General features: G+C 38.7%; 1 protein-coding gene across 3 annotated transcripts in view; it reads right to left on the bottom strand.

Annotated features, from left to right (window-relative positions):
- The window catches only part of col12a1b (collagen, type XII, alpha 1b), a 276,137-nt gene that overhangs the window by 175,715 nt on the left and 76,357 nt on the right, over positions 1-24,065 (bottom strand). For all 3 annotated transcript variants that reach the window (XM_041805206.1, XM_041805207.1, XM_041805208.1), the window contains exons 18-26: positions 22,055-22,204; positions 21,840-21,959; positions 20,126-20,290; positions 19,584-19,730; positions 16,802-16,947; positions 11,088-11,217; positions 8,933-9,078; positions 2,194-2,323; positions 1,619-1,755 (exon numbers count right to left, since the gene is read on the bottom strand). In XM_041805206.1, coding sequence (XP_041661140.1) covers positions 1,619-1,755; positions 2,194-2,323; positions 8,933-9,078; positions 11,088-11,217; positions 16,802-16,947; positions 19,584-19,730; positions 20,126-20,290; positions 21,840-21,959; positions 22,055-22,204 — 1,271 coding nt within the window. The remainder of the gene's footprint in view (positions 1-1,618; positions 1,756-2,193; positions 2,324-8,932; positions 9,079-11,087; positions 11,218-16,801; positions 16,948-19,583; positions 19,731-20,125; positions 20,291-21,839; positions 21,960-22,054; positions 22,205-24,065) is intronic.

Genomic DNA, 24,065 nt, shown 5'->3' with positions numbered 1-24,065 from the left:
AAAAAAAAGTCGAAATGATTAAATATCACAGCATCAATGTTACTGTGTGTCCATGTCAAATAAATGCAAAATAAATAAATACATAAATGAGTCAAAGGCTCAAAATCTGAGATAAAATGTCAACTTTATAAGCCCTTAATGTCAGAATACAAAAACAAAAGTCAAAATAAGGTTTTTAAAAGGCAAATATATGAGATAGTTAAAATCATGAGTTTAAAGGTCAAGATATGAGGGAAATACAAAATCAAGACTTTAAAAGGTCAAAATAGAAGATAAAATTTAGAATTGTGATTCTAAAAAGGTTGAAATATGAGATAAAATTCTCCATCAGGAGTTTAAAAAGTGAAAATATGGAATTAAAGGTCAAAGTTGGGAGTTTAAAAGGTCAAAATATGATTTAAAAAAAAATGTGAATCTTTAGGTCAAAATATGTGAGAAAAGATCAAAATGTTGAATTTAAAAGGTCAAAATATGAAATAAAAAGTCAAAATCCTAAGTTTAGGTCATAATCTTGGGATGCAAAATGTAAATATGAAATGAAAACAAATTCATTTCTTTCCCTCATTCCTGACTATTTCTACTCTCTACTTTTTTGGATTTTAATGACTTAACAAGGATTTTTTTTTTAAATCTTCAAGGTTAAATTTACATTTTTACACTGGAGGAAATCTTCAGACCTCCTTCCAGTGATCCACTTCTAATTAACATATGAAATGATCTTGCGGGCCGGGTAAAACTGCACCGTGGGCTATGGGAAACTATGGGATTATGAAGTCAAAGTCTGGAGTTGAAATATGAGGTGAAATACAAAATAATTGGTTAAAAAGGTCAAAACATGGATTTAAAAAATCAGAAGAATGAATGTTAAAACTCAAAACATTATATATGAATTCAAAGTATGAAATAAAAAGTCAAAATCCTAAGTTTGAGTCCTAAGTGAGATGCTAAATTGAAAATGTGAAATTAAAACTCAAATTAATTTATTTTCCCACATTCCTGACTTCTTATCTAAATATTTTTACTCCTTACATTTTTCGATGTTATGTCTTAACAAGAATATCTTAAATCATCAAGGATAAGTTCACATTTTTATACCTGACTAAATCTGCAGACCTCAGACTGATGGGCCAGTTAGAACAGAAATATGAGATCATCTTGGGGGCCGGATTTAACTGTTCAACAGGCCGTATTTGGCCCTTGAGTTTGACACCCCTGACTTAGAATGATTGCGTTTAAATTCTGGCTCCCAGAACTCCTGGTGAAGTCGTTTGCTTTATTGGACCAGCAGTAAGGAGCTGGAACTCTCAGTGATTTTTTTTTTCTTTAAAAATCCATAATAAACACAAATATTACTGATCCATTATTGAGTCCGGTTGTAACTTTACAGTTAAATTAAAATCAAAATGTGTTTAACTCTGATTTTCAATCCCCCATGTATTTTGACTGTTTGCCACCTTCCTCACTGAGAAGATAAAACTACTAAACCACCTGTCAGATCATTTTGTGATCAAGACGATTTATTGTTTCTTTTTAAAGGAGCCAGAACCTTTGTGGTGTTTTTTTAAATCATCCTGTAATCCTGTATTGGATGTACTTCTGAAAAAAAACTCAGTTTTACCTCTTTCAGGTCTCCTTCCTCTGGTTTATAGTTGATGATGTACTTGCGGACTGCTCCAGGAGCAGCGTCCCAGTTGAGCCTCATGGTGCTGTGAGTCACATCCGTGATTCTCAGGACTCCAGCAGGAGGCATGGGCACTAAGGGAGGACAGGGAAAATACAAACATTACAATTTAACCCATCCACACATCACTGTTGTTATTTTGGACTGAAAGGTTGGAGTCAAAACCAGCTGAAAAGCTGGAAAACAGACAGCACCTCTGCTTGTTAGGAGCTGCTGCTTTGGATATTTGGTTTTGGTGTATCTCTTTAGTACATGTCTAAAATCCTAAATAAAAGCTTAAACATGCAAATAACTGCTGACAAGTGTTAAACCCAGCAAAATTCTGCTAAAGTCCTTTTCTTTCCTAACTAATCAAAAAGATGTTTCACAGAACAGGTCACTGAGAATGAACACGTATGAGTGAGAGTATTAAAAATATATAAATTCTTCTTCAAAAGGAGCTCTTCCTGCAGTGAAAATATCTGTAGATCAACGACTCAAGTCATGTAAAAAATCAGTAAAATATCACATACAGGTGACTCCAGTCCCTTCCTGAGGGTCGCTGGCAGACTCTCCGTGTATAGCGAATAGTTCAAGGGCGTAGGCTGTGTTTGGTATCAGTTTCTCCAGCAGGACGTTTGTTACATCACCTCCAACACGTACCTGAAGAAGGAAAGAGGTGGAGAGATGAATGCAGGTGAAGATCATATAGAAGGACTTTAACCAAAAGAACTTTTCTTCCTTTTCAGGTCTAGTGTAAACCAAATACAACAGTCGCTATCATTTTGGCTTTAAAAGAAACTATGCCATTTAGCAGACCATTTTCCCAAAGGACACACAGTGGAGATGGACAGGCGTTCATGGCATTGAGGCCCACACTGGAAACTGGTCTAGCCCTGACTGGGATTCAAACTCCTGATCTCCTGTCCAAAAAATCAGCAATTTTTACCACTTAGCCATCCAGCAGCGTAATCTGCTGTCCCCACAACAACGTCTCTGTCTAATCTTTGATTAAATCGTCATATATCGTCATCAGACTACAGATGAATCAACCAGTGTTACTTCTGTTTTCAACAGCTCAATCAGCTGAGCCACTGGTAAATAGGAGAACTAAATCAGCGGTGTCAAACTCACTGCAGGGGCCGAAATCTGAATTTAGGTCTCACCTGAGGGCCTAACAGGGTCAAGATTTAACCAAAAACAGCCAACAGTACATAATTTATAGGTGAAATTAAACAGTGATGATAAAGGATTTTAAGATTTCTAAAAAAAGAAGTCAAAATGATTAAATATCACAGCATCAATGTTACTGTGTGTCCATGTCAAATAAATGCTAAACAAATCAATACATAAATGAGTCAAAGGCTCAAAATCTGAGATAAAAAGTCAATACAAAAATAAAAGTCAAAATAAGGTTTTAAAAGGCAAATATATGAGATAGAGAGTTAAAATCATGAGTTTAAAGGTCAAAATAGAAGATAAAATTCAGAATTGTGATTCTAAAAGGTCAAAATATGAAATAAAATTCAAATAAGGAGTTTAAAAAGTGAAAATATGGAATTAAAAGTCAAAGTTGAAAGTTTTAAAGGTCACAATATGATTAAAAATGAAAAAAGTGAGACATAAGGTCAAAACATGAGAAAAAGGTCAAAATTATAAATTTAAAAGGTAAAAATATGAAATAAAAAGTTAATATTCTGAGTTTCAGTCATAATCTTGGGATGCAAAATGAAAATATGAAATGAAAACACAAATTAATTTCTTTCCCTCATTCCTATTTCTAATCTCTACTTTTTTGGATTTTTATGACTTAACAAGGATTTTTTTTTTCAATTTTCAAGCTTAAATTTACATTTTTACACTGGAGGAAATCTGCACACCTCATTCCAGTGAGACACTTCTAATTAAAATATGAAATGATCTTGCGGGCCGGGTAAAACTGCACTGTGGGCCGCATTTGGCCCCCGGGCCTTGAGTTTGACACCTGTGTACTAAATCATACCACCAGTGTTTGCTAGCACTAGCATTAGTCAGGGCCTCTGAGGACTGAAGATCATGGTCCACATACAGGTCTAATCTCTATGGAGAAAGGTAGTTAACATTTATAAGCTTTGATAATTTCAATACCATGTGGTTTAAACTGTCAGAATTTGTAATGTGATAAACAAAAGTATTAAAAAGCAATGAAAATTCAAACAGCACTTCATCGTCACAAGATAAATACGCAGAGGAGAAATTTATCCTTCAGTGTCATGCAAAGTCTTAAACTATGTCAGAATTTAACAGAAATTTGGCAACCAACTGTTTTTGTGCAATTCAAACATGCAAGAGTTTGTCTGCAGATTTTTGATAAATGAATGAGAGGAACTGCCAAAGACAGGCTGCCCAGGACTTCTGTTTTTTGTAGCTGTGGTAACTAACAGGTGTTTATTTTGCCTCATTTTTACTGGTGTTCAATCACAGTTTAAAATGTTGCTATCATGACAACACTACAATGAAAAAGACCTGATCACACACTAGTGCTTGTAAGGGAAACTGGACTTTACAGCTCATAAACTCCAATGGAAAGATTAAGACCAGGAGACTAGAGCAGTGATTCTCAAATGGTGTCTCAAGGTGTGCCTTGGGGATCTGGCTGGACCCCTGAAAAAACCCAGAGAATGGACCCTCCCCAGCTGTGATTTATAAATGAGTGTGTGTATTGGATCAGTAGCATTGGTGCTAGCATCCTGGCTAACAGTTACCTCATTTGGCAACTTATTATTGACTTAAAATTGGTGTTGAAATTATCATTATTCATGCTACTTTTAATCAATTTTTATACCCATTTTGCAACTAATTTTGTCAACTTGAACCATTCTTGCTGCTTTTTTGCAATTTTGCAACTTTTTAAAAATACTTTTGACCTATTTTTTTTCCTACATTTTTGGAACTTTTTGCCACATTTTACCCATTTTTGCTATCTTTTTGATGGTTTTTGCCTACTTTTGCTATTATTTGGACATTTTTTGCCAATTTGTCATCACTTTTTACCACGTTTTAGCAACTTTGACCCTTTCTGGCCACTTTTCTGTCGCTTGTAACTTATTTTGTCACCTTTTTGACACTTTCAACCCATTTTTGCCACCTTCTTGCTAATTTCACTCACCTTGCCTTTGTTTGGCCACTTTTTCGCCTAATTTTGCCCTTTTTTAATCACTTTTACACAATTTTAACCACCTTTTTACAACATTTAACCCTTTTGGACACTTGCAACCCCTTTTTGCCACCTTTTTCAAACTTTCAACATGTTTTGCCACTATTAACCAATTCGTTGGCCCCTTATGCCAATTGTTAACCATGTTTGACTTTGTCTTGACACTTTTTACATAATTTTGCTATGTTTTATCATCACTTTAACCAATTTTTGCCACCTTTCAGACACATTTTGCCCACTTTTTCCATCCCCAGTTGTCTAGGCCCCAGAAACCTCTCCCCTTTATCCCCCCCATGGACCACCTTGACTGTTATATTATTAAAAAAAAAAAAAAAGTCTATTTTGTATTGATATGAATATGGTGTGCCTTGAGATTCTGGCTTAACCTTAGGTGTGCCTTGGGTGAAAAAGTTTGAAAACCACTGGACTAGAGGCTGTTATTTTTGAATTTCAAAGCCTATAATTTTGATTTATGGGTGTCCACATACTTTAAGCCATGCAGTGTTTACATTATATTACAGTAAAGCATTTTCCAAAGTAAGCATTCTGTGATTTTTTTTCATCCTGTTACTGTTGCCACGCTGTGCCACATATAATCTGATTTATCATTTTAATCAGTGTTCATGTCAAATGATTAATGTCGATAAATAACCCCATGCACCACGTCAATTTGAGGTGCTCGTTTCCACTTGCATATGATTCCAGGAAAATCCATGTCACGTACAGTAAGGCCTTCCCTTCTGCTGTATAATTACACATTTAGATTAACACCACAGAAGTGAATGGCATCTGTTCTGTTTATATCATTGTGATGACTTCACACCATGAGCTAATCTTTCCTACTGCCCAGAGTGTCTGAGGGCTCTGCTGTCTGCAGACCTGGCCTTAGCCACACCGTTTAGAGACCGCTTCCTTTTCTGCAAAGTGATCATGATCACAACGCCATCTGGAAGCAGTAAGCAGCACGAGCAGAAGCCTGCTATTATAAAATTAATGTGGAAATGCTGAGCATGGAATTTAAGATGTGAGAGTAGTTTGTGTGGCTCCACGAGTGTTTATTATGTTTAGAACAGTGATACTCAATGTGTGGCTCTAGAGCCACATGTGGCTCTTTTGTGATTATTTGTGGCTCTTTTATGTCTTAATTTTAAATATTATTACCCCAGAAAACCTTAAAAAAGGGAAAGTTTTTTACCCTTTTACACAATTTTTTCCACTTTTCACCCATTTCAGCTAACTTTTGCCATTGAATACCACTTTTTTCCTACTTTTTGCCCATTATGCCACTTTTTTGCAACTTTTTACCCATTTTTTGCCATTTTTATCCAAATATTGCCCTTTCATCTCCCCATTTTCACCTATTGAAGCTACCTTTTGTCATGAAATACCTCTTTTTTCTAGTTCTTGCCCATTTTAGCCACTTCTTTTTGCCACCCTTATCCCATTTTTTGCACCTTGTCACCATTTTTTCCACTTTTCACCCATTTCATCTACCTTATGCCACTTACTACAACTTGTTTTCTCTTTTTTGCCCATTTTTGCCTCTCTTGACTGCTTTTTGCCTATTTTAGTCACTTTTCACTCTTTTTTATTACCACAGTTTTGCAAATTTTCTACCTTTTTATGCCAAGTGTAACTCATTGTTTTGTCACTTCACACTCATTTTTGCTACTCTCTGACCCTTTTTCCATGTTTCCTCTCCATTTTCACCCATCTTCACCCTTTTTTGTTGCTTTTTGACCATTTTTGCCACCTTTAACTTATTCTTATTGCTACATCAAGCTGTTTTTGCCACTTGTCACAACTTAAATTGTGGCTTTTGCAAAGGTATTTTTCAACAATTTGGCTCTTTGGTTGAGCAGGGTTGAGTAACGCTGGTTTAGAGGGATTTATATCTTTGGTGCTGTGTTGGGCTTTTATTACTTACGTTATCTGGATCATTATTACTTCACACTTTGGGGACCCTGCGCCTACATTTCTGCTGGTCTCCCCACCCAACGTATCCTCTACATCACTGATCATCAACTGGCAGCCCGGGGGCCACACCAGGCCCCCCAAAGCTTCCTGTCCAGCCCCCGAAAGATCATTAAATTCAGAAAAGAAGATTTTAAGAGTATCCTTTTGCTTTAAATATCTGCAGCTGTTAAATCCATCCCAATTAACATTAAAATAGTTTTAGAATGACTAACCATTTGATCTGTTTTTACAGAAATTTACTGTCAAAATGAGTAGATATTTTAAAAATGGTTAAGGTTGGCAGAAGTGTTGCAAAAATTGGCAGAAAAAAGTTGTGAAAAGAGGTTAAAATGTGTCCAAAAAAAGGTAAAGGAGGAAAAAGGGGGAAAAGGTATCAAAAATTGGTTACAAATGACAAAAATAGTGCAAGAAAGTAAAGAAAAGGGGTTAAAAAGTGGCGATAATTGATAATTGAGTGGCATAAAGGGGATAAAACATGCAGAAAAAGTGGTTTAAAGGGGGTTGAAATCTTTAAAAAAATTGGGTTAATGAGGCAAAAAGTATCAAAAACTAGTTAACAATGGTAAAAATGGTTTTAAAGTTGCAAAAATTGTTGAAAAAATGTAATAAAAGGAGTTAAAAAGTGGCAGAAATTGAAGAAAAGTGGCAAAAATGGATAAAAGAGTGGAACAAAGGGGTTAAAACATGCAGGAAACGTGGTTTAAAAGGGGTTAAAATCATGCAAAAATTGGGTTAAAAAGCAAAAAGTATCAAAAAGGGGTTAATAGTGTCCAAATGGGTTATATTGGTGCTAAATGACAATTAGGGAGGGCCCATTCTCTGTGATTTTCAGGGGTCCAGCCAATCCTGTTGTCAGGCCTGCTGCATTCTAGATAATAGGGATAGATCTCACTGGTAATGACTAAAAACGTCCTGTAGTTTAAAGGAAAATACAAATACTACTGCAGTAATATTTCAATCAGACCAAAATTAAATGATGAAGGTTCTGAGACATTCAGGCAAATAATTATTCTTAAAGGCTTAAACAAATACAGCTGGACTTACTAAGCCTCTACCAATAGCGCCGAAAAACGTCTTCTGGTCTGGATTCAGCTGTGTATCTACACACAGAGGCTACAGGCCACTCCTTTGACAACAGGGACACATCCCTGGGAGGACTGCATTTCCAGCTCTCTTGCACCTCGGACAGAGCCATGCGGAGGATGCCCCGGGTTGTTCTTGGTGACGTCACTGGAACGTCACCACCCACGCCTACACCTAGTGGGAGATACAGTCACCAACAGATGCCCTGAAGAAGCGTCCTGGCTGGGAGCGAAACTGTTGGCTCTTCAAACTTAGTAAGTCCAGTTGTATTTGTTTAAGCCTTTAAGAATAATCAGACCAAAATGTTAATTTAATTTTTGTGTATTTGAAAATCCGGCCCCCAGAGTTTCTGTTGAGACTAAATCTGGCCCTTGTGCAAATGTACTTGATGAACCCTGCTCTTCATTTCCTGTGAAGGCCCCCATCAGGTCCCATTTATTTACAGACAGGGTCACAGGGCCGACATTTTGCTGTGTCCGTAGTTACTGGTTTTTGCACCAGCAGCGCCCACTTCCTGAGTTTCAGAAACTCAACCCCTGCATTTTTGTTGCTAGATTGCAAAATCGGACTTCTTTTTTTGTTTTCTCAGTGGTATCTGTAACATTGTTTTAAAATAGCTCTTTGCACCTTATTTTTCCTTTTTACAAAGAAACACCATCAAGAAAAAGGAATCCTGTCCTAGCATTAGCAGCAGCTTTAGACCTGGAAACTTGATCCTTGAAAAGATGAGACCAGGTCAGTTTCTCTTCCATTGCGGCTGTTGACTAAGCTGCTGGCATAAGTAAAAGTATTGTAATAAACATTACAACGATTTTAACCATTTTACCGACTAACCACGCACATCCCGACTTTAAACTATCATCAATCATGGAAGTGCACGTATCAGCCCTCATCTCCTCAGTGTCATAGTTGTGAAATGATAGAAAAGAGGATAGAGTTACATTAATCACTACACTCTATCTCAGTAATCCACCTTCAGTCACACATGCTCACACTTTAAGGTAGTGTTACTTTACCTCACTCTCCAGCTGAGGCTCAGAGGCGTTGATGGATTTGTAGACGAGCCTGTAGTCAGTGGCACCTTCAGCCTCCTCCCACCTCACCTTCATGGTAGTGGAGGTCTCATCGTAAACAATCATGTTCTTGGCCATGGACAGGGGCACTACAGGGACAAGCATACACCATACTTCATTATCACAGGAAAAAGTTTAAAATTATTATTTATTTGCAAGAAGAGGACATAAAATAGCTGAAATACTGATCAAACATTTAAATTTTCTGGAACGGTTCTCAACCAAGTGTGAAGCGGCTGGGATGAGAATCAGCACCTCCAAATCTGAGGCCATGGTCCTCAGTCGGAAAAGGGTGGAATTCCCTCTCCATGTTGGGATTGAGATCCTGTCCCAAGTGGAGGAGTTCAAGTATCTCGGCGTCTTGTTCATGAGTGAGAGAAGAATGGAGCGGGAGATTGACAGGTGATGATGCAGTCTCTGCATCGTCGGTCTGTCGTGGTGAAGAAAGAGCTGAGTCGAAAAGCGAAGCTCTCGATTTACCAGTCGATCTACGTTCCTACCCTCACCTACGGTCATGAGCTATGGGCAGTGACAGAAAGAACAAGACCGCAAATACAGGCGGCTGAAATGAGTTTCCTCCACAGGGTGTCTGGGCTGAGAGACTCGAAGTAGAGTCACTGCTCCTCTGTGTAGAGAGGAGCCAGATGAGGTGGCTCGGGCATCTGCTCCAGATGCCTCCTGGACGCCTCCCTGGTGAGGTGTTCCGGGCAGGTCCCACTGGGAGGAGGCCCCGGGGAAGACTCAGGACACGCTGGAGAGACTATGTCTCTCGGCTGGCCTGGGAACGCATTGGGATGCCCTGGGAGGAGCTGGACGACGTGGCCAGGGAGAGGGAAGTCTGGGCTTTCCTGCTTAGGCTGCTGCCCCCGCGATGTGACCTCGGATAAGCGGAAGAAGATGGATGGATGGATGGATGGATGGATGGCATTTAAATTTACACAATTCCACAGTGAAACAGGGTAAAATAAAAGGTATCGATGCATGTCCAATAAGGACTTCAGGACTTTTGCTACCATTTTCTTTCAGACACCTAGTCGCGACCCACTGAAAACGGTTCCGTGACCCACTTTTGGGTCCCGACCCACAAGTTGAGAACCACTGACTCAGAGCAACAACAGCTTGTTTATTTGAAAAAATGCTAGATGGAGCGAGTCATGAAGGATGTTTTTATTTTTGGTGTTTGGGGATGAGGAATGTCACGGTCATATTTTGTTTAATCTCTGTTTGATGTGCAGAATATTTGGTATCTTACTCTCCGTGATGGTTTATTTTGTGTGGCTTTTTCATCCTTCTGTTGGATTTGCTAGAAAACACTGGTTTTATGTGTGCTTAAGCCATCCTTTACAGAGCACTGATTTCTGAGACAAATCTGCAGCCAGAGCCATCTGGGCTTTAAATGTATGCCAGACTTACTTCAGACAGTGAATCATCTAACCCAGTGTTAGCTTAGAAACAGTCACAGTGATCTAGTGGCTGCTGATGCCATCCAAGTAGATGACAACAGAGCAATCAGACTTTTTAATAGCATAACTGTGAAAATCAGCTGCACATTTAAGAACAAATAAAGCACACATTAAAGGATTAGTGAACTAATAAAAGCACTTAACTCATTGTTAAGTTATATTAGTTGATGTAAGATATATTGTTAAAGGTTGCAGCCCTTAAACTCAGAGAGATTATCATTTCAACCACAGCATATTAAGATAAGCTCACAGCTTTAAACATGAGGCTTCGTTTGTAGTGAGTGGTTCTCCACCAGAGATCAGATGTTAAATGTGGACTGATAAAAAGATGCTGGATCACATTTGCAGCAGGAAAAAACAAGTTAACAAGTTCCATCAAAGTGTGAAAAAACAAACTGAGTAGAGGAATCCATTTGTTTACAACACAATGGAAGAAAGAGAACATTTTCCCAAAACAGACAAAGCAGGCAGATGATGCTATCGGCCTTAAAAGCTCCTCTTTTACCATGTCTATCACCTCTAAGGCTAGCCAAAGCCCCGCAAAAAGAACATGGACACATCTCATACAGCCAACAGAGCTTGGTTCCAGCTTTTAATGGGAAAGAGTAAGAGCAAGGCAAAGAAAACAGACTTACAGGTGGTCTCTGTGCCCTTCAGAGGCTCGCTGCTGATCTCGTCAACCACGGAGTAAACATTGACCACGTACTCGGTCAGAGGGGTCAGGCCTTCCAGGACTGTGGTCGTCACTGAGCCATCGACCAGCAGCTGGAACGATAAAGGAAAGTCTAAGATTAATTCTTCAGAAATGTTCATCCTGGGCTGGGCAATTAATCAAAAATTAGATTAATTGCCCAGCAATATGGCCTGCTGCAGAAGTTGCAATCTTTCTTTTACTTTACTATGTTCAAAATACCAGTTTAGTAAATCCATTTGTTGCATTGGCAGAGATTTTATGCACATTATGCAAACATTCAAGTGTCATTTTTTTTTTTGATGGTTTACAAAAATCCTCCTTTAAGAGTTTTATGGATGTTTTTCTTATTTAAAAAGAGCAAATGACATCACATTAGAAATACGAGCAAAAATAGTGAGCTCATTCTCTCTAAAACTGATAAAGCCTGGCGTTACTTCACAAAAGTCATACTGTGGTCAGCTGGTAGCCAGCCTCACCTCCTCCACCCCAGCCGCCTCCTTTATGGCTAAAAGCTTGTTGCATCCCCATATTCAGATTCTTGCCAAATAATTTCATTTTCTTCAATACACACGGTCTCATTTATCAAATTATTTATTGCTTGAATTTGTCCAAAAATACATAATATTAACCAAAGAATAATCGCATATAAAATTAAATCGTATCATTTGGGAAAAAAATTGCAATTAAATTATTTTATAATCGTTAAGCCCTAGTTCATCCTGGTCAATTTTTGGTTTAAATAAAAATATAGTATGGGGTAGGATGCAGCTTCATAAAAGACACAGAGTAAAATAAAAGCATGAGGAGGTAACAGACAAATGAAACTAACCTGAGACTGATCTTTTAAAAATGTAAAAACACTAGCAGCTTTTTCTTTTGTGGTGTTGAATCATTACCAGACTTTTAAAGCAGATGATCAGTCCCAGTAAATTAAAAACGCTTGATCAGAACTTGTTTGGTGAAAGAGTAGAACAACTTTTCTATTAAAAAGGTCAAAAACTTCTTTAATTCGGATCGAGGACTTCCTGTGCAGTAGAGTTATTTCTATCAGATCTCAGCTTGTTCATGCAGCCTTCTAAAACTACCAGATTTCTGAGAATACATTTAGCTTTGCATTGGAAACAGGTTAAACATAATCGCTAACAGGCACCAATAATTTAAAAGAAGGGAAGTTTTTCTGCAGATAGCAAGCTGGAGAAGCTGCAGCCTCTCGTGTTTGTTTGTCATTTCCCCTCTGGGTTTAATTTTCCAGCTGAACAGAACAGGAATGTGACACTGTTCAGCAGCCAATTTGGACATCCAACACAAGGACTTTTCCCACCAGCACATGAATGTTGAGTGACAGTTTTGAGCTGCACGGACTACAATCATCTGAAGGAGAAAATAAAAGGCCTGGACCTTCACCAATCACTGATTGATAAATGCTGACGAACTGATCGCCAGGACAGCTCAGACCAACAGTTTCCATCCAAACCTTTAACTCTATCAGGAATCAAACTTACGTAATCGTTCGCTGACAAACAGCCTTCTTTGTGTGTCTGTCTCCTGATATGACAGTAATGTTCTCTGGTTTATTTGATTGACTCAAACTAATAACTGGTAAGGACAGCTTCAGGGAAAAACAGACAGAAAAATATCATGTTCAGCAGCAGATGCACAAAAGTTTAAATTGATAGGAAGCAATCTAAACTGGGAAATTTAGCAGTTAAATCACATGAATCACCATCTCATCAGCGCTCTAACTTTTATCTACCCATCAAGAAAGTTAGGGTTTTGTTTGGCAAGATTTTTGAGATCTCAAAATCAGAAATATTTATCCAGTTGTGTTTTAAGAATCACAGCTGAACAAAGAGGGAAAGTCTTTCTGCTGTCTCCATACCTTAGAGCAGGGGTTCTCAACCCTGCTTAACCAAAACAATCTAAGAGGGGATAAGTGGTGATTAGAATAAGTTGAAGGTGGCAAAAGTGATCAAAAAGTAGAATTAAATTGTAAAAGGCAGCTTAAATTTGGTGAGAAGTGGCAAAAATAGGCAAAAAGGGGCAAACACTGAGGGAAAGTGGCAGAAAAGGGGAAAAAGGGGGAAAAATGGGTGAGAAGTTACAAAAAAATGAGTTACAGGTGGCAAAAATTGTCCAAAAGTGGCAAAATTAAAAAAAAAAAAAAAAGATGGAAAAAATGGGCAAAATAAGGAAAAAGGTGGGGAAAATGGGGGAAACCAGAAAACATTGGAAAAATAGGCAAAAAAAAATTTAAAAATGGGAAAAAATCGGAAAAAAGTGGGAAAATTGCCAAAAGTGGAATTTAATTGTAAAAGGCAGCTTAAATTTGGTGAGAGTGGCACAAATAGGCAAAAGGAGCAAACACTGAGGGAAAAGTGCCAAAAAAGGGGAAAAAATGGGTGAAAAGTAACAAAAAATGAGTTGGCAACAATTGTCCAAAACTGGCAAAAATTTAAAAAAGATAGGAAAAATGGGCAAAAATCAGGAAAAAAAGGTGGGGAAAATGGGCAACAATCAGAAAAAAAGATAGGAAAAATGGGCAAAAATCAGAAAAAAAGAGTTGGGAAAAAATGTGCAAAAATCAGCAAAAAGGTGGGATAATGGGCAAAAGTCACATTTAATTGTAAAAGGCAGCTTAAATGGGCGAGAAGGTGCAAAAACAGGCAAAAAGGGGCAAACACTGGGAGAAAAGTGGTAAAAAAAGGGGCAGAAAGTTGCAAAATGTGGTAAAAAAAATGAATTACAGGTGGCAAAAATGGTCCAAATGTGGCAAAAAAAATAAGTGAAAAGTGACTAAAATGGGCAAAAATCAGCAAAAGGGCGGGAAAATGGGCAAAAAGCATCAAAGAGTGGCAAAATGGGAAATAGGTGGCATTTAATTGCAAAAGGCAGCTTAAAGTGGCAAAAAAGCAAAAAAGGGGCAAAAAATTGCAAAAAGCAGGATAAAAGTGTCAAATAGAAGTGGCAAAAATGGGAATAATGTTTCAAATAAAGACATAAAAAAGCCACAAATCATCACAAAAGAGCCACATGTGGCTCCAGAGCCACACGTTGAGTATCACTGCCTTAGAAGTTCATGATCACGCCGGTGTGATGTCATCATGCGCTATTTTTGTCACATGATAGCAAACGAAGCCATACATTGCACTGCAATCAATCTGTGGGATTTTTAAGCTATTTTTCCTCACCAGGACAATTAGAAGAGGAAATATAATCCTTCAACTGTCATCAAAAATGATTTTACTCACTGGGGACAGTGGTCCATACCAATGGTTCCCAATGGTTTTTGGGGGGTCGCCAAAAATCCTGTGGGGGGCGCAAGGCTTTGTCTGCTCTGAGGCTGCCAAAACTAGGTTTGAGAATATCAACTAAAAACATGATAGAGCAGTTATTAGGTACTTTATACAAAGGTCTTTAGATGAGAAAAGCATGCATAGGCCTTTCTTGGGGTTTTATTAGGGGTGTGACGAGATAAAATGTTACAAGATTTCCGTATTACATGATAAAAATGTGTGCATTAATTGTGGATTTAAATTGCAGATAACTGGAATAAATCTTGAGATCCCTATTTAAGAACTCTTTAAACTTAAGGTGACTTAGGAATTTATTGCTCAGTCTAGAGAAGTACCGTACTTCCGACCTGTAAAAGGTCTGACATGTTTTTACTTTTACAAGGCTACAACATGAAACCCACCCTACCTGTCCACAGAGGAAGTTGTAGTTCTTAAACATTTATCTGGCACTCTTTAAACCTTTTTGTTTTATTCCCACATGGATAAATGTTCCTACTGTCATATCTCACTCATCATGGTGTCTCCTCCTTATTCAGATCCACGCTCTTGTTGTGATGGCTGTAAATCAGTGTTGAAATACGCAGCATGTAAATATCATCCGTCTCATGTTGTGTTTCTATGTAAAGAGATGAAAGAGGAGTACGAGGCCATATAGGGAGATGTCTCGACCCAGTGTGAGGTCTATAACATTAAACTAAGTGAATCCAGCAGAAACTCTGCTTGATTTCACCAGGACGATTATAATCACAAAGGCTCTGCCTGACACCACCTTGTTTCTTGTGAGGTTAGTCACACATGACCACATATAACAGAGGATAAAACAACAGGAGAATTGGCGTGTAAATTATTGTGTTTTTATGAGTGACAGCCTGCTGTTGTCTAAGTCAGGGGCTCTCAACCTTGGGGTCGGGACCAGATGCCCTAAAAAAAAACTAAAAATACATTTCAAATTGCCTGTTTTTGCCCCTCCTAAACCAATTCTGTCACATTTTCACCCCTTTTCATCATTTTCCCACCAATTTTAAAACATTTTTTCCATGAAACAGCTATCTTTGTCAATATTATAACCTTTTAAACTCTGCCTGTTTTTGCCACTTCTGAACTGATTCTTGCCACTTCAGCTTAATGTTGCCTCTCTTCACCCATTATTGCTACCATTAACCCCTTTTAACACCCAGTTTTTCCCAGTTGATATGCCCAATTTTGCTACTTTAACAAATTTCTGCCAATATCTGCCTTCTTTTCTCAGTTAACCCATTTTTTGCCAGTTAATATCAATTTTCCATCCAATTTCACCAAATTTCCACCCATTTTTGCCACTTTAAAGCCATTTCAGCCAACTTTAACTCCCTTTTACCACTACTTATGCCAATTTTTGCCGCTTTAACCCATTTCTGCTACTTTTAAAATCCAACTTCACCACATTTTCCACCATTTCTTTGCCATTGTTAACCCATTTTAGCAAATTTTAAAACATTTTCATCCTTTTTTTGACTAAAAGGATTTACATTTTTAAGAAGGCTTTTTACTACACAAATGGATGAAAAAAGACATTTGTTTCTTTGATTATTATTGGTTATAATTCAGGTTAAATATAAAATATGGTTTTCCCAGCTTAACTTTACAATGGATCAGGATTTTGTTGACCTCCATGGACCCCCAGTTTGGCTGGGCAACAGAAAGCACTCCCATTTATCCCCCCTTCTCTACACATGACTATTCTAAATGTACATGGCTTTTCAACAACCTTCAGGTACAGTGGGGGTCCCTGGTCTCTGGCACCTTTATCTAAATTAAGAGGGAAGAGTAAAAGTCACCTAAATGGTAAGGGTCAAGTAGACAAAATAATTATCTGTAAGAGTTTAAGCCAAGCCTTATCTGAGCCAAAGGGAAACAGCAAGCAAACAAAATGGTAGTTGAAATTCACAATATTTTCCAGCACAAACAGCTGGTAGAAATAAAGATTTTTAACTGGGGTGCACACTGGGAAGATTCCTCTAAAGACATCCTTTGAATCAGACTAATAACTGGATTTCTGTCACCATTTACACCTGGAAAAGAGAGTAACACTGATGATCTAAGCCAGGGTAAATATGGGAGAAGAAACTTTCCTGTTCCTCTCTCTGTTTCTGATTATTCCCAATGAGCACTAGACATGATTTCAGTGGTTAAACACAGGATGAAATCAGGTTTACATGTCTACAAATGAACTTCAACCATTTTTCACAGGCTGAGATACAACAACACTCTGCAAAGGAACTGTTCACGTGTCTGCCAAATGACAGATCTGGTGGTTTTAACCAGTCTTCCTCTAAAACCATGTTGTAGGGGTGGGATAAATCTGGTCCACTCATAACTTTACCTCCTGGGTGGGTCCACCAGCCACAGCCGCGTAGGTGACACGATACTTGTCGACGGGGCCAGCGGGTGCCGTCCAGGTGGCACGGAAGGAGCGGTGGGTCACCTCTGAGGTCACCAGGTCGGTGGGTGGCTCCAGAGCCTCGTCTCCTGAGAAGGACAAAACCAGGAGCCAGAATGAGATCTGACATGTAGAGTATTTCACACCGTGAACTCTGCCACTACAAATCTGCCCTCGTCATGTTTTTCTCCTGTGTGCTGTTAATCATTTTTGTATTTCCTCTTTAAACTGATTTACAGGCAGAAAGCAAAGAAGTTTCCATCAGATGTTTGGAGCCGAGTTGTAACATCCTTTGATGGTCAGAAATAACAGAACCTATCAGGAAGAAGTGGATCACATCTTCTGTTTTTCTCTTTTCAAACTGTAACTATAGATATAGCATGCTCTGTGTTGGATTGTAATGATCATGTTTTTTGTACTTTCTACCGCTCTGAAGACAGCAGGCTTAATCTGTTAAAAAGCAGCTGTTCAGAGGAAGTGTCATTAGACTGATCTCTGTACTCAGATAGAGGTTTATGTCGTCTCCCTGAGCAGAGTCACTTTCAGGCCCTGGAGCATCTGTTAAACCAACTGAAAGCCAGCACTTAAATCTTTAAATATATGGTTGTCAGTCTTAAACTCCTGGAAAGGACTTTGGAAATTCAAAGAAAAGAAAAATGTATCTGCTGACCTCCAACAGCACTTACAACAGAGAATGTATAAATCTGACTCAGCGGCACTACCTGGTTTTTAAAATGGCAGCCAAAAGATCATCCTGATTGTGGTAAATTTCAATGGTTAACTGTGTTTCATCACATTTTTAAAATGCATGTATAAAACTCAACTAAAATTAGGACAAAAAGTAAGGAAATTTGTGTTTGGTAGATTATTTCTTTGTTGTAACAATGCTTTTTGGTAATAAATCCTATACCGTTGGAAAGCCTGTTTATTACCCTTTTAAATGATGCCACATTTGTAAGGATCATACATTTGCGGGATGAGCAGCAGAGCTGAGTATGTGGGTTGCACCCATGAAAAACGTGCCAAATCTTCTCTGCCAATGCCAAACAGCTTATTTTGCTGTTGCTACTGAGTCTATTTCTACTGTTGCTACCCCCAGGTGCTGCCAATCAGGGCCCTGCTGCAGTGGTCAGGAGGTGTCTGCTCCAAGAAACGGCATGCCACGTTTGACTGATCTGGATAGGGCCTGTGTGATGGGGCAACTTCAAGTTGTTGATCCACAAAACCAAGTTGCAGCATTTTGCTTTTTTAATCAATTTTTTAAAATTTTTCTGTTGTGTTTCTTTGTCATTGTGTGTTTGATGTCTTGTGTGAAGAACTTTGAATTTCCTTGTCGCTGAATTGTGCTATACCAGTGGTTTTCAAAGTGTGAGGCGGGCCTCCCCTGGGGGGCGCCACAGAGCTTCAGGGGAGGCGCGGAACCATAAGCCAGAAAAAAGGTGTTGCTTTGCTAACCTCTGCTTTGCATGGAGCAAATGGATAAACTTATAGTTACTATAGGGACTACGCTATAGAGCTGTGTTACTCAACCAAAGAGCCAAATGATTGAAAATACCTTTGCAAGAGCCACAATCTAAGAGGTAAAGAGAGGCAAAAACAGCTGGATGTAGCAATAAAAATAGGTTAAAGGTGGCAAAAATGGTCAAAAAGCAGCAAAAAGGGGTGAAAATGGGAGGAAAAGTGGAAAAATGGTCAGAAAGAAGCAAAAATTTTTGAGAAGTGACAAAAAATGAGTGGAAAGTGACTTAAATGGGCAAAAAGTGGTCAAGATTGGAAAAAATGGGCAAAAAAGAGTAAACAATTGGTATGTAATGGCAAAACGTTGTTTAAATGGACGAAAAGTAGCAAAAATTGGGATAGAAGTGGCAAAACTTGGGAAAAAGTGGCAAAAAGATGTCGCAAAAATGAACAAAAACAATGGAAAAAGGGGATATTTAATGATGAAAGGTAGCTGAAATGGACAAAAAGGTGAAACGGGCAAAAATGGGACACAAGTAGAAAAATGGGGAAAAGGAAGCAAAAAAATATGAAAAAGGGGTATTTAATGGCATTATAACTGAATGAGAGAGAAAGACAGATGTTTAAGGACATTTGCAAACCAAAATATCCAAAATATATTAATGTTAAAAATGTTTAAAGATTAGACATAAATGTTTGAAATGTTGTTGTTTAATTTTTTAAAAACTTGAATCCTTTTTGTGGGTGAGGGTCCACCGAATGGATCAGTTCTTCTTAGGGGAGGCTCACTCTCACACACTTTGAAAAGCCCTGTGCTATACAAATAAACTTGCCTTGCCCACTTTTATCATCTGAAATAAGGTATCCAAAGAGCTGGAAGATGCTAAAGTGTCCCGCTAGGTTAGCTTAGCCACAGAGTGCCCAGATGGTGAAACAGCACACAATTGTGAGGTTAATGATTCACTAAGGCTGCCATAGTTTTTCCATCTCAGTGCTCCTGGAGCCACCATTAGGAAGACACCATACCATCATATAAGTCTACAAGGTTTTGTAGTTTAGTGTCGATTTATCTAAAGATGTACAGATTTTATTAATGTCTACAGTTGCTGGCAACTTAGTCAGCTAGAGATTTAGCATCATCTAAAGAAGGCTGGAGAGTGAGATGTGGTTTTAGAGTCCAACTGCTTCATGCTCTCTATAAAACCCTGACTTTCTGAAGCTGAAACCAGAGGTAAAGAAGACGATGCTAAATGAACCGTCCTCCTACCTGGACCTTTGACGCTGTTGCACAGGTTGACTGAAAGGTCGTCAACGATGTCCAGCAGAAACTGGAAGTCGTTCACGTTGTACATGTGAATTTCATCGGGGTCAGACGCGATGGACCTCAACTCATTCTCGTCAGCATTTTTCACACCTGAGAGGAAAGTGGACCATTAAAAATTAGAAATTTCAAACACAAATGCAATCTTTACATCCAATCCAATCCAATCCAACTTTATTTGTTAAGCACTTTAAAAACAACCACAGTTGACCAAAGTGCTGTACAGGAGAATAAATAAAAGTACAGAATAAATAAAAGTACATAAAAACATAGCAGCTCACAAAAGATACATTACTAAGACTTCCTAAAGATTCATTCACATCTTATGTGTTGACTGTAACCAACAGGTTTACAGTTTATTTGATTTTAAGAGAAACTTCAAAATGTAAGAACTTCCTTTTTATGCCAATACCACTTAATTCTTCTTAACAAAGGGATCACAGACTCTAGTTTCATGGTTTCATTCAATAGCTGTTAAAATATCTCACCAATGGCATAAAGCTCGATGCCACTGTCCCTCAGGTTCTGTGACTTCATGACGATTTCGTCCTGGGACTTTCCATCAGTGATGAGGACACCAATTTTTCGTGTGTCTTGCCTCATCCCTACATTTTCTTTAAAGTTGTTCTGTAGGATGTAGTTCAGAGCCAGTCCTAGAAAAGAGAGGTTAAAAGATTTTAAAAATACTTAAAGGGTGTTTTGTGCTTTCCTTTGTCTAATCTGTCTAGGGCTGCCAGCAAAAATCAAACATGAATTCCATTCAGTGTGGTATTACAAAAAATAATCCCTAAGTCAAAAGCACATTCATTTGTTGTTGTACCTTTTAGACCAGTGTTACTCAACCCTGCTCAACCAAAGAGCCAAATTGTTGAAAAATACATTTGCAAGAGCCACAATCTAAGTGGTGAAGTGGTAAAGGTGGCAAAAATGGTCAAAAAGCAGCAAACACTGGGAGAAAAGTGGCCAAAACGTGGAGAAAAATGAGTGAAAAGTAACTAATATGGGCAAAAATCAGAAAAAGGTGGGAAAAATGGGCAAAAAGTGGCATTTAATTGCAAAAAACAGCTTAAATGTGTGAAAAAAGCAGGACAAAAGTGGCAAAAAGCAGGATAAAAGGGAAAAAAAGAAGTGACAAAAACAGGCTTAAAGCAGCAAACACTGGGAGAAGAGCAGCAAAAAAGGGCAGAAAGTGGCAAAAATGGGTGAAAAGTGGTAAAAACATGAGTTATAGATGGCAAAAATGGTCAAAATGTGGCAAAAATGTGGATAAAAACGAGCGAAAAGTGACTAATATGGGCAAATATCAGAAAAAAGGTGGGAAAAATGGCCAAACAGAGGCATTTAATTGCAACAGGCAGCTTAATGGGCAAAAAGTGGCAGAAATGCGAAAAAAAGGCAAAAAATTGCAAAAAGCAGGATAAAAGTGGCAAAAAGGGGAAAAACTGACAAAAAGAGGTGGCAAAAATGGACTTTAAGCAGCAAACACTGGGAGAAAAGTTACAAAAAAGGGCAGAGAGTGGCAAAAAAAGGGTGAAGAGTAGCAAAAACATGAGTTACAGGTGGAAAAATGGTCCAAAAGTGGCTACAAAGTGGAGAAAAATGAGTGAAAAGTGACTGATAAGGGCAAAAATCAAAAAAAGGTGGAGAAAAATGGGCAAAAAGCATTAAAGAGCGGCAAAATAGGGAAAAAAAGTGGTGTGTAATTGCAAAAAGCAGCTTAAATGGGCAAAAAGTGGCAAAAAATCGCAAAAAGCAGGATAAAAATGTCAAAAATTGACTAAAAGCAATAAAAATGGAATTAAAGTAGCAAAAAAATGCAAATAAGGGCAATGGAAATATGCAGACAAAAATAGAGGTTGACAATTGAGTTTGACATTTAAAGCCTACTGTGTGTGGGAGACAAAGTGATTAATGTGACTTGCAATGGATAAGAAATTTTCCTTTTTAAGGTTTTCTGGGGAAATAATATTTCAAATTAAGACATAAAAGAGCCACACATTGAATATTACTGTATTAGACAAAAAAAAAAACAATATATATTTAGGCCATAGTGCCAGTGGATTGGATGTCTATGACTTCAGTTGCTGCTGCAGACGAATCAAGCAGGTATTGATATCCTTGGATTTTTAAAAGAATCGGTTTTAAATGTAAACATCCTAATTCCGGACAACCCTTTGCAGCTTCATTTGGATCATAATTTACCCGTCATGGTGTTGCCTCCTTTGTATGGCAGGTTGGCAATAGCATTCAGGAGGGACTCCTTAGTTGGGTGGGCATTGAGGTGCCACTCAGTCTTTGGATCTCCACTGTACTGAGCCAAACCTGCAGAAAACACACAATGAGGGGTTAACGTTGCACAATCAATGCATTTAACTATAATTAATGCAGCTGTGGTATAACAAGAGTGGAAAAATTACCGATCTGAACTTTGTCAGGGCCGATATCAAACACGCTGACCATACGAGCGATGAAGCTGCGGATGGTTTTGAAGTTGATGCGGCCGATGCTCCAGGAGCCATCCACCAGCAGCACGATGTCAGCTTTAGCTGACGTCCTACACTGAGTTTCTGCAGAGAGACGATAGGCAGTGAGAAATACAGCTGCGTCATCGCAGACAGCCAGAGTGTCTGCTGGGCTTAACATGAACAATAAGATGAATGACTGAGGGGAAGTGTGGAAAAAGTGAGAGCAGATACCATAGGATACATCAGGGACAAGAAAAGGAGCAGTGCATCAAAAATCTCACAATCACGAGTACAAGAAGTTTACACGTCAGACTGTTTTACACAGTATTATGTAACATAAATAATTCACATTGTGTAACAGCCATCATTTCTGGATTAACTGCTCGTTCTCTTCGGGCGTTTTATCTCTCTCTGTGTCTTCCAGCACAGCGAGTCGTTGGGTTTTACGTCCAGCACGGAATCAGCCCTGTGGTCTTCTCTGAGGCCGTCCTCTCTCTGACACTGTGATATACGAGGACGGCTGTTTCACAAAGTTACTGCACATTCCTGCTCCAGGGCACCTGTAGGGGAAAGAAATGTCCGCTTTCCCTTTTTTCAAGGACAGCACAGCTGATGCTGAGACTGTTTTAAGTCTGGGCCCCTGTGTGTACAATTGAAAACACATTAGGAGACAATCAAATTAATTTTTTGTTCTTTTTCAGCAGACCGCAGAGACAGACGATCGATGCTAAGGAGAACTGATTTGGATGCTTGGCTGCAGTCTGTCTGAGTATTTCCACTGCTGGTAAACAACATGCTCATGTCCCTGCGACATTCATTTATAAAAACAGATGTCATAAACAGAGGCAGCTTTGAGAGTCATCTAATATTCTGCAGACGACTGCTGGATGTGATTTTGGGTGAGAGTTTCAGCGAGTGACTGTGGGGCTAAAATCACTGGTTGGAAGCAATCTGAAAGGGGACATATTATGCAAAAATCACATTTTCAGGCTTTTCTAACAGAAATATGTGCCCCTGGCCCATCCACAATCCCCTTAAACACAAGAAAAATCCATTCCCTTCCACCCTCTCTTTCTCCACCTTTCAGAAAATGTGTGCTGAAACAAGCAGTTCTCAGATTTTACCCTCATGATATCACATGGGGAGTTAGCCCCGCCCCCAGATCCTCCTAGGAGAGCCACATCCATTAAGCCAGTGGTTCTCAACCTTTTCAGCCCGCGACCCCCAAAATAAGGGTGCCAAGGACTGGGGGCCCCCACTGTACCTAAAGGTGATTGCACAGCCAGGAACATTCATGTATAGTCGTGTGCAGACACGGCTGCCCAAAAGGGGGGACAAATGGGAGAGCTTTCAGGGACCAAGCCAAACTGGGGGCCCATGGAGGTCAGGAAAATCAGGGTCAATTGTAAAGTTAGCTAGATATCCTTATCCATATTTCATATTTAACCTGAACAATAACCACTCTTAACATAGCAAAAGATGTAGTTTTTAAGTCATTTGTGTTTAGTCATCTTAAAAATGTAAATCCCATTTTCTTAAAAACAGGATTAAAATAGTAAAACAATGTTCAAAAAAGGTGGTGGGAAGAGTGGTTAAATGGGAAACTAGAAGTAGCAGAAATGGGTTAGAAGAAATTTGATAACAGTGGCAAAAAGAGAAAAAAAAACAATGGCTAAAATGGGTTAAACTGGCAAAAACAGGCACCAAAAATGGTAAAAAGGGGTTATAAAGTGGCAGAAATTGGTGAAATGGCATTTAAAAGTGGGAAAATGTGCTTGAAACCGGCAAAAATGGGTGAACTGGGGCAGATAAATAGGCAGAAATGGGTTGAACTTTCATTATGGGCATATCAAACAGTGCATTGTGGTTGAAATGGGCAGAAATGGGCAAAAATGGGCAAAAAATGCAATAAAAAGGGGTTGATGGTGGCAATAATGGGTCATCAAAGGCAACAATATATGGA

Source organism: Cheilinus undulatus, linkage group 14 (assembly GCF_018320785.1).
Source record: "Cheilinus undulatus linkage group 14, ASM1832078v1, whole genome shotgun sequence".
In the NCBI taxonomy this organism is placed as follows: domain Eukaryota; kingdom Metazoa; phylum Chordata; class Actinopteri; order Labriformes; family Labridae; genus Cheilinus; species Cheilinus undulatus.
Note: the sequence above shows the minus strand (reverse complement) of the source record. Positions and strands in the feature narration are given on the sequence as shown.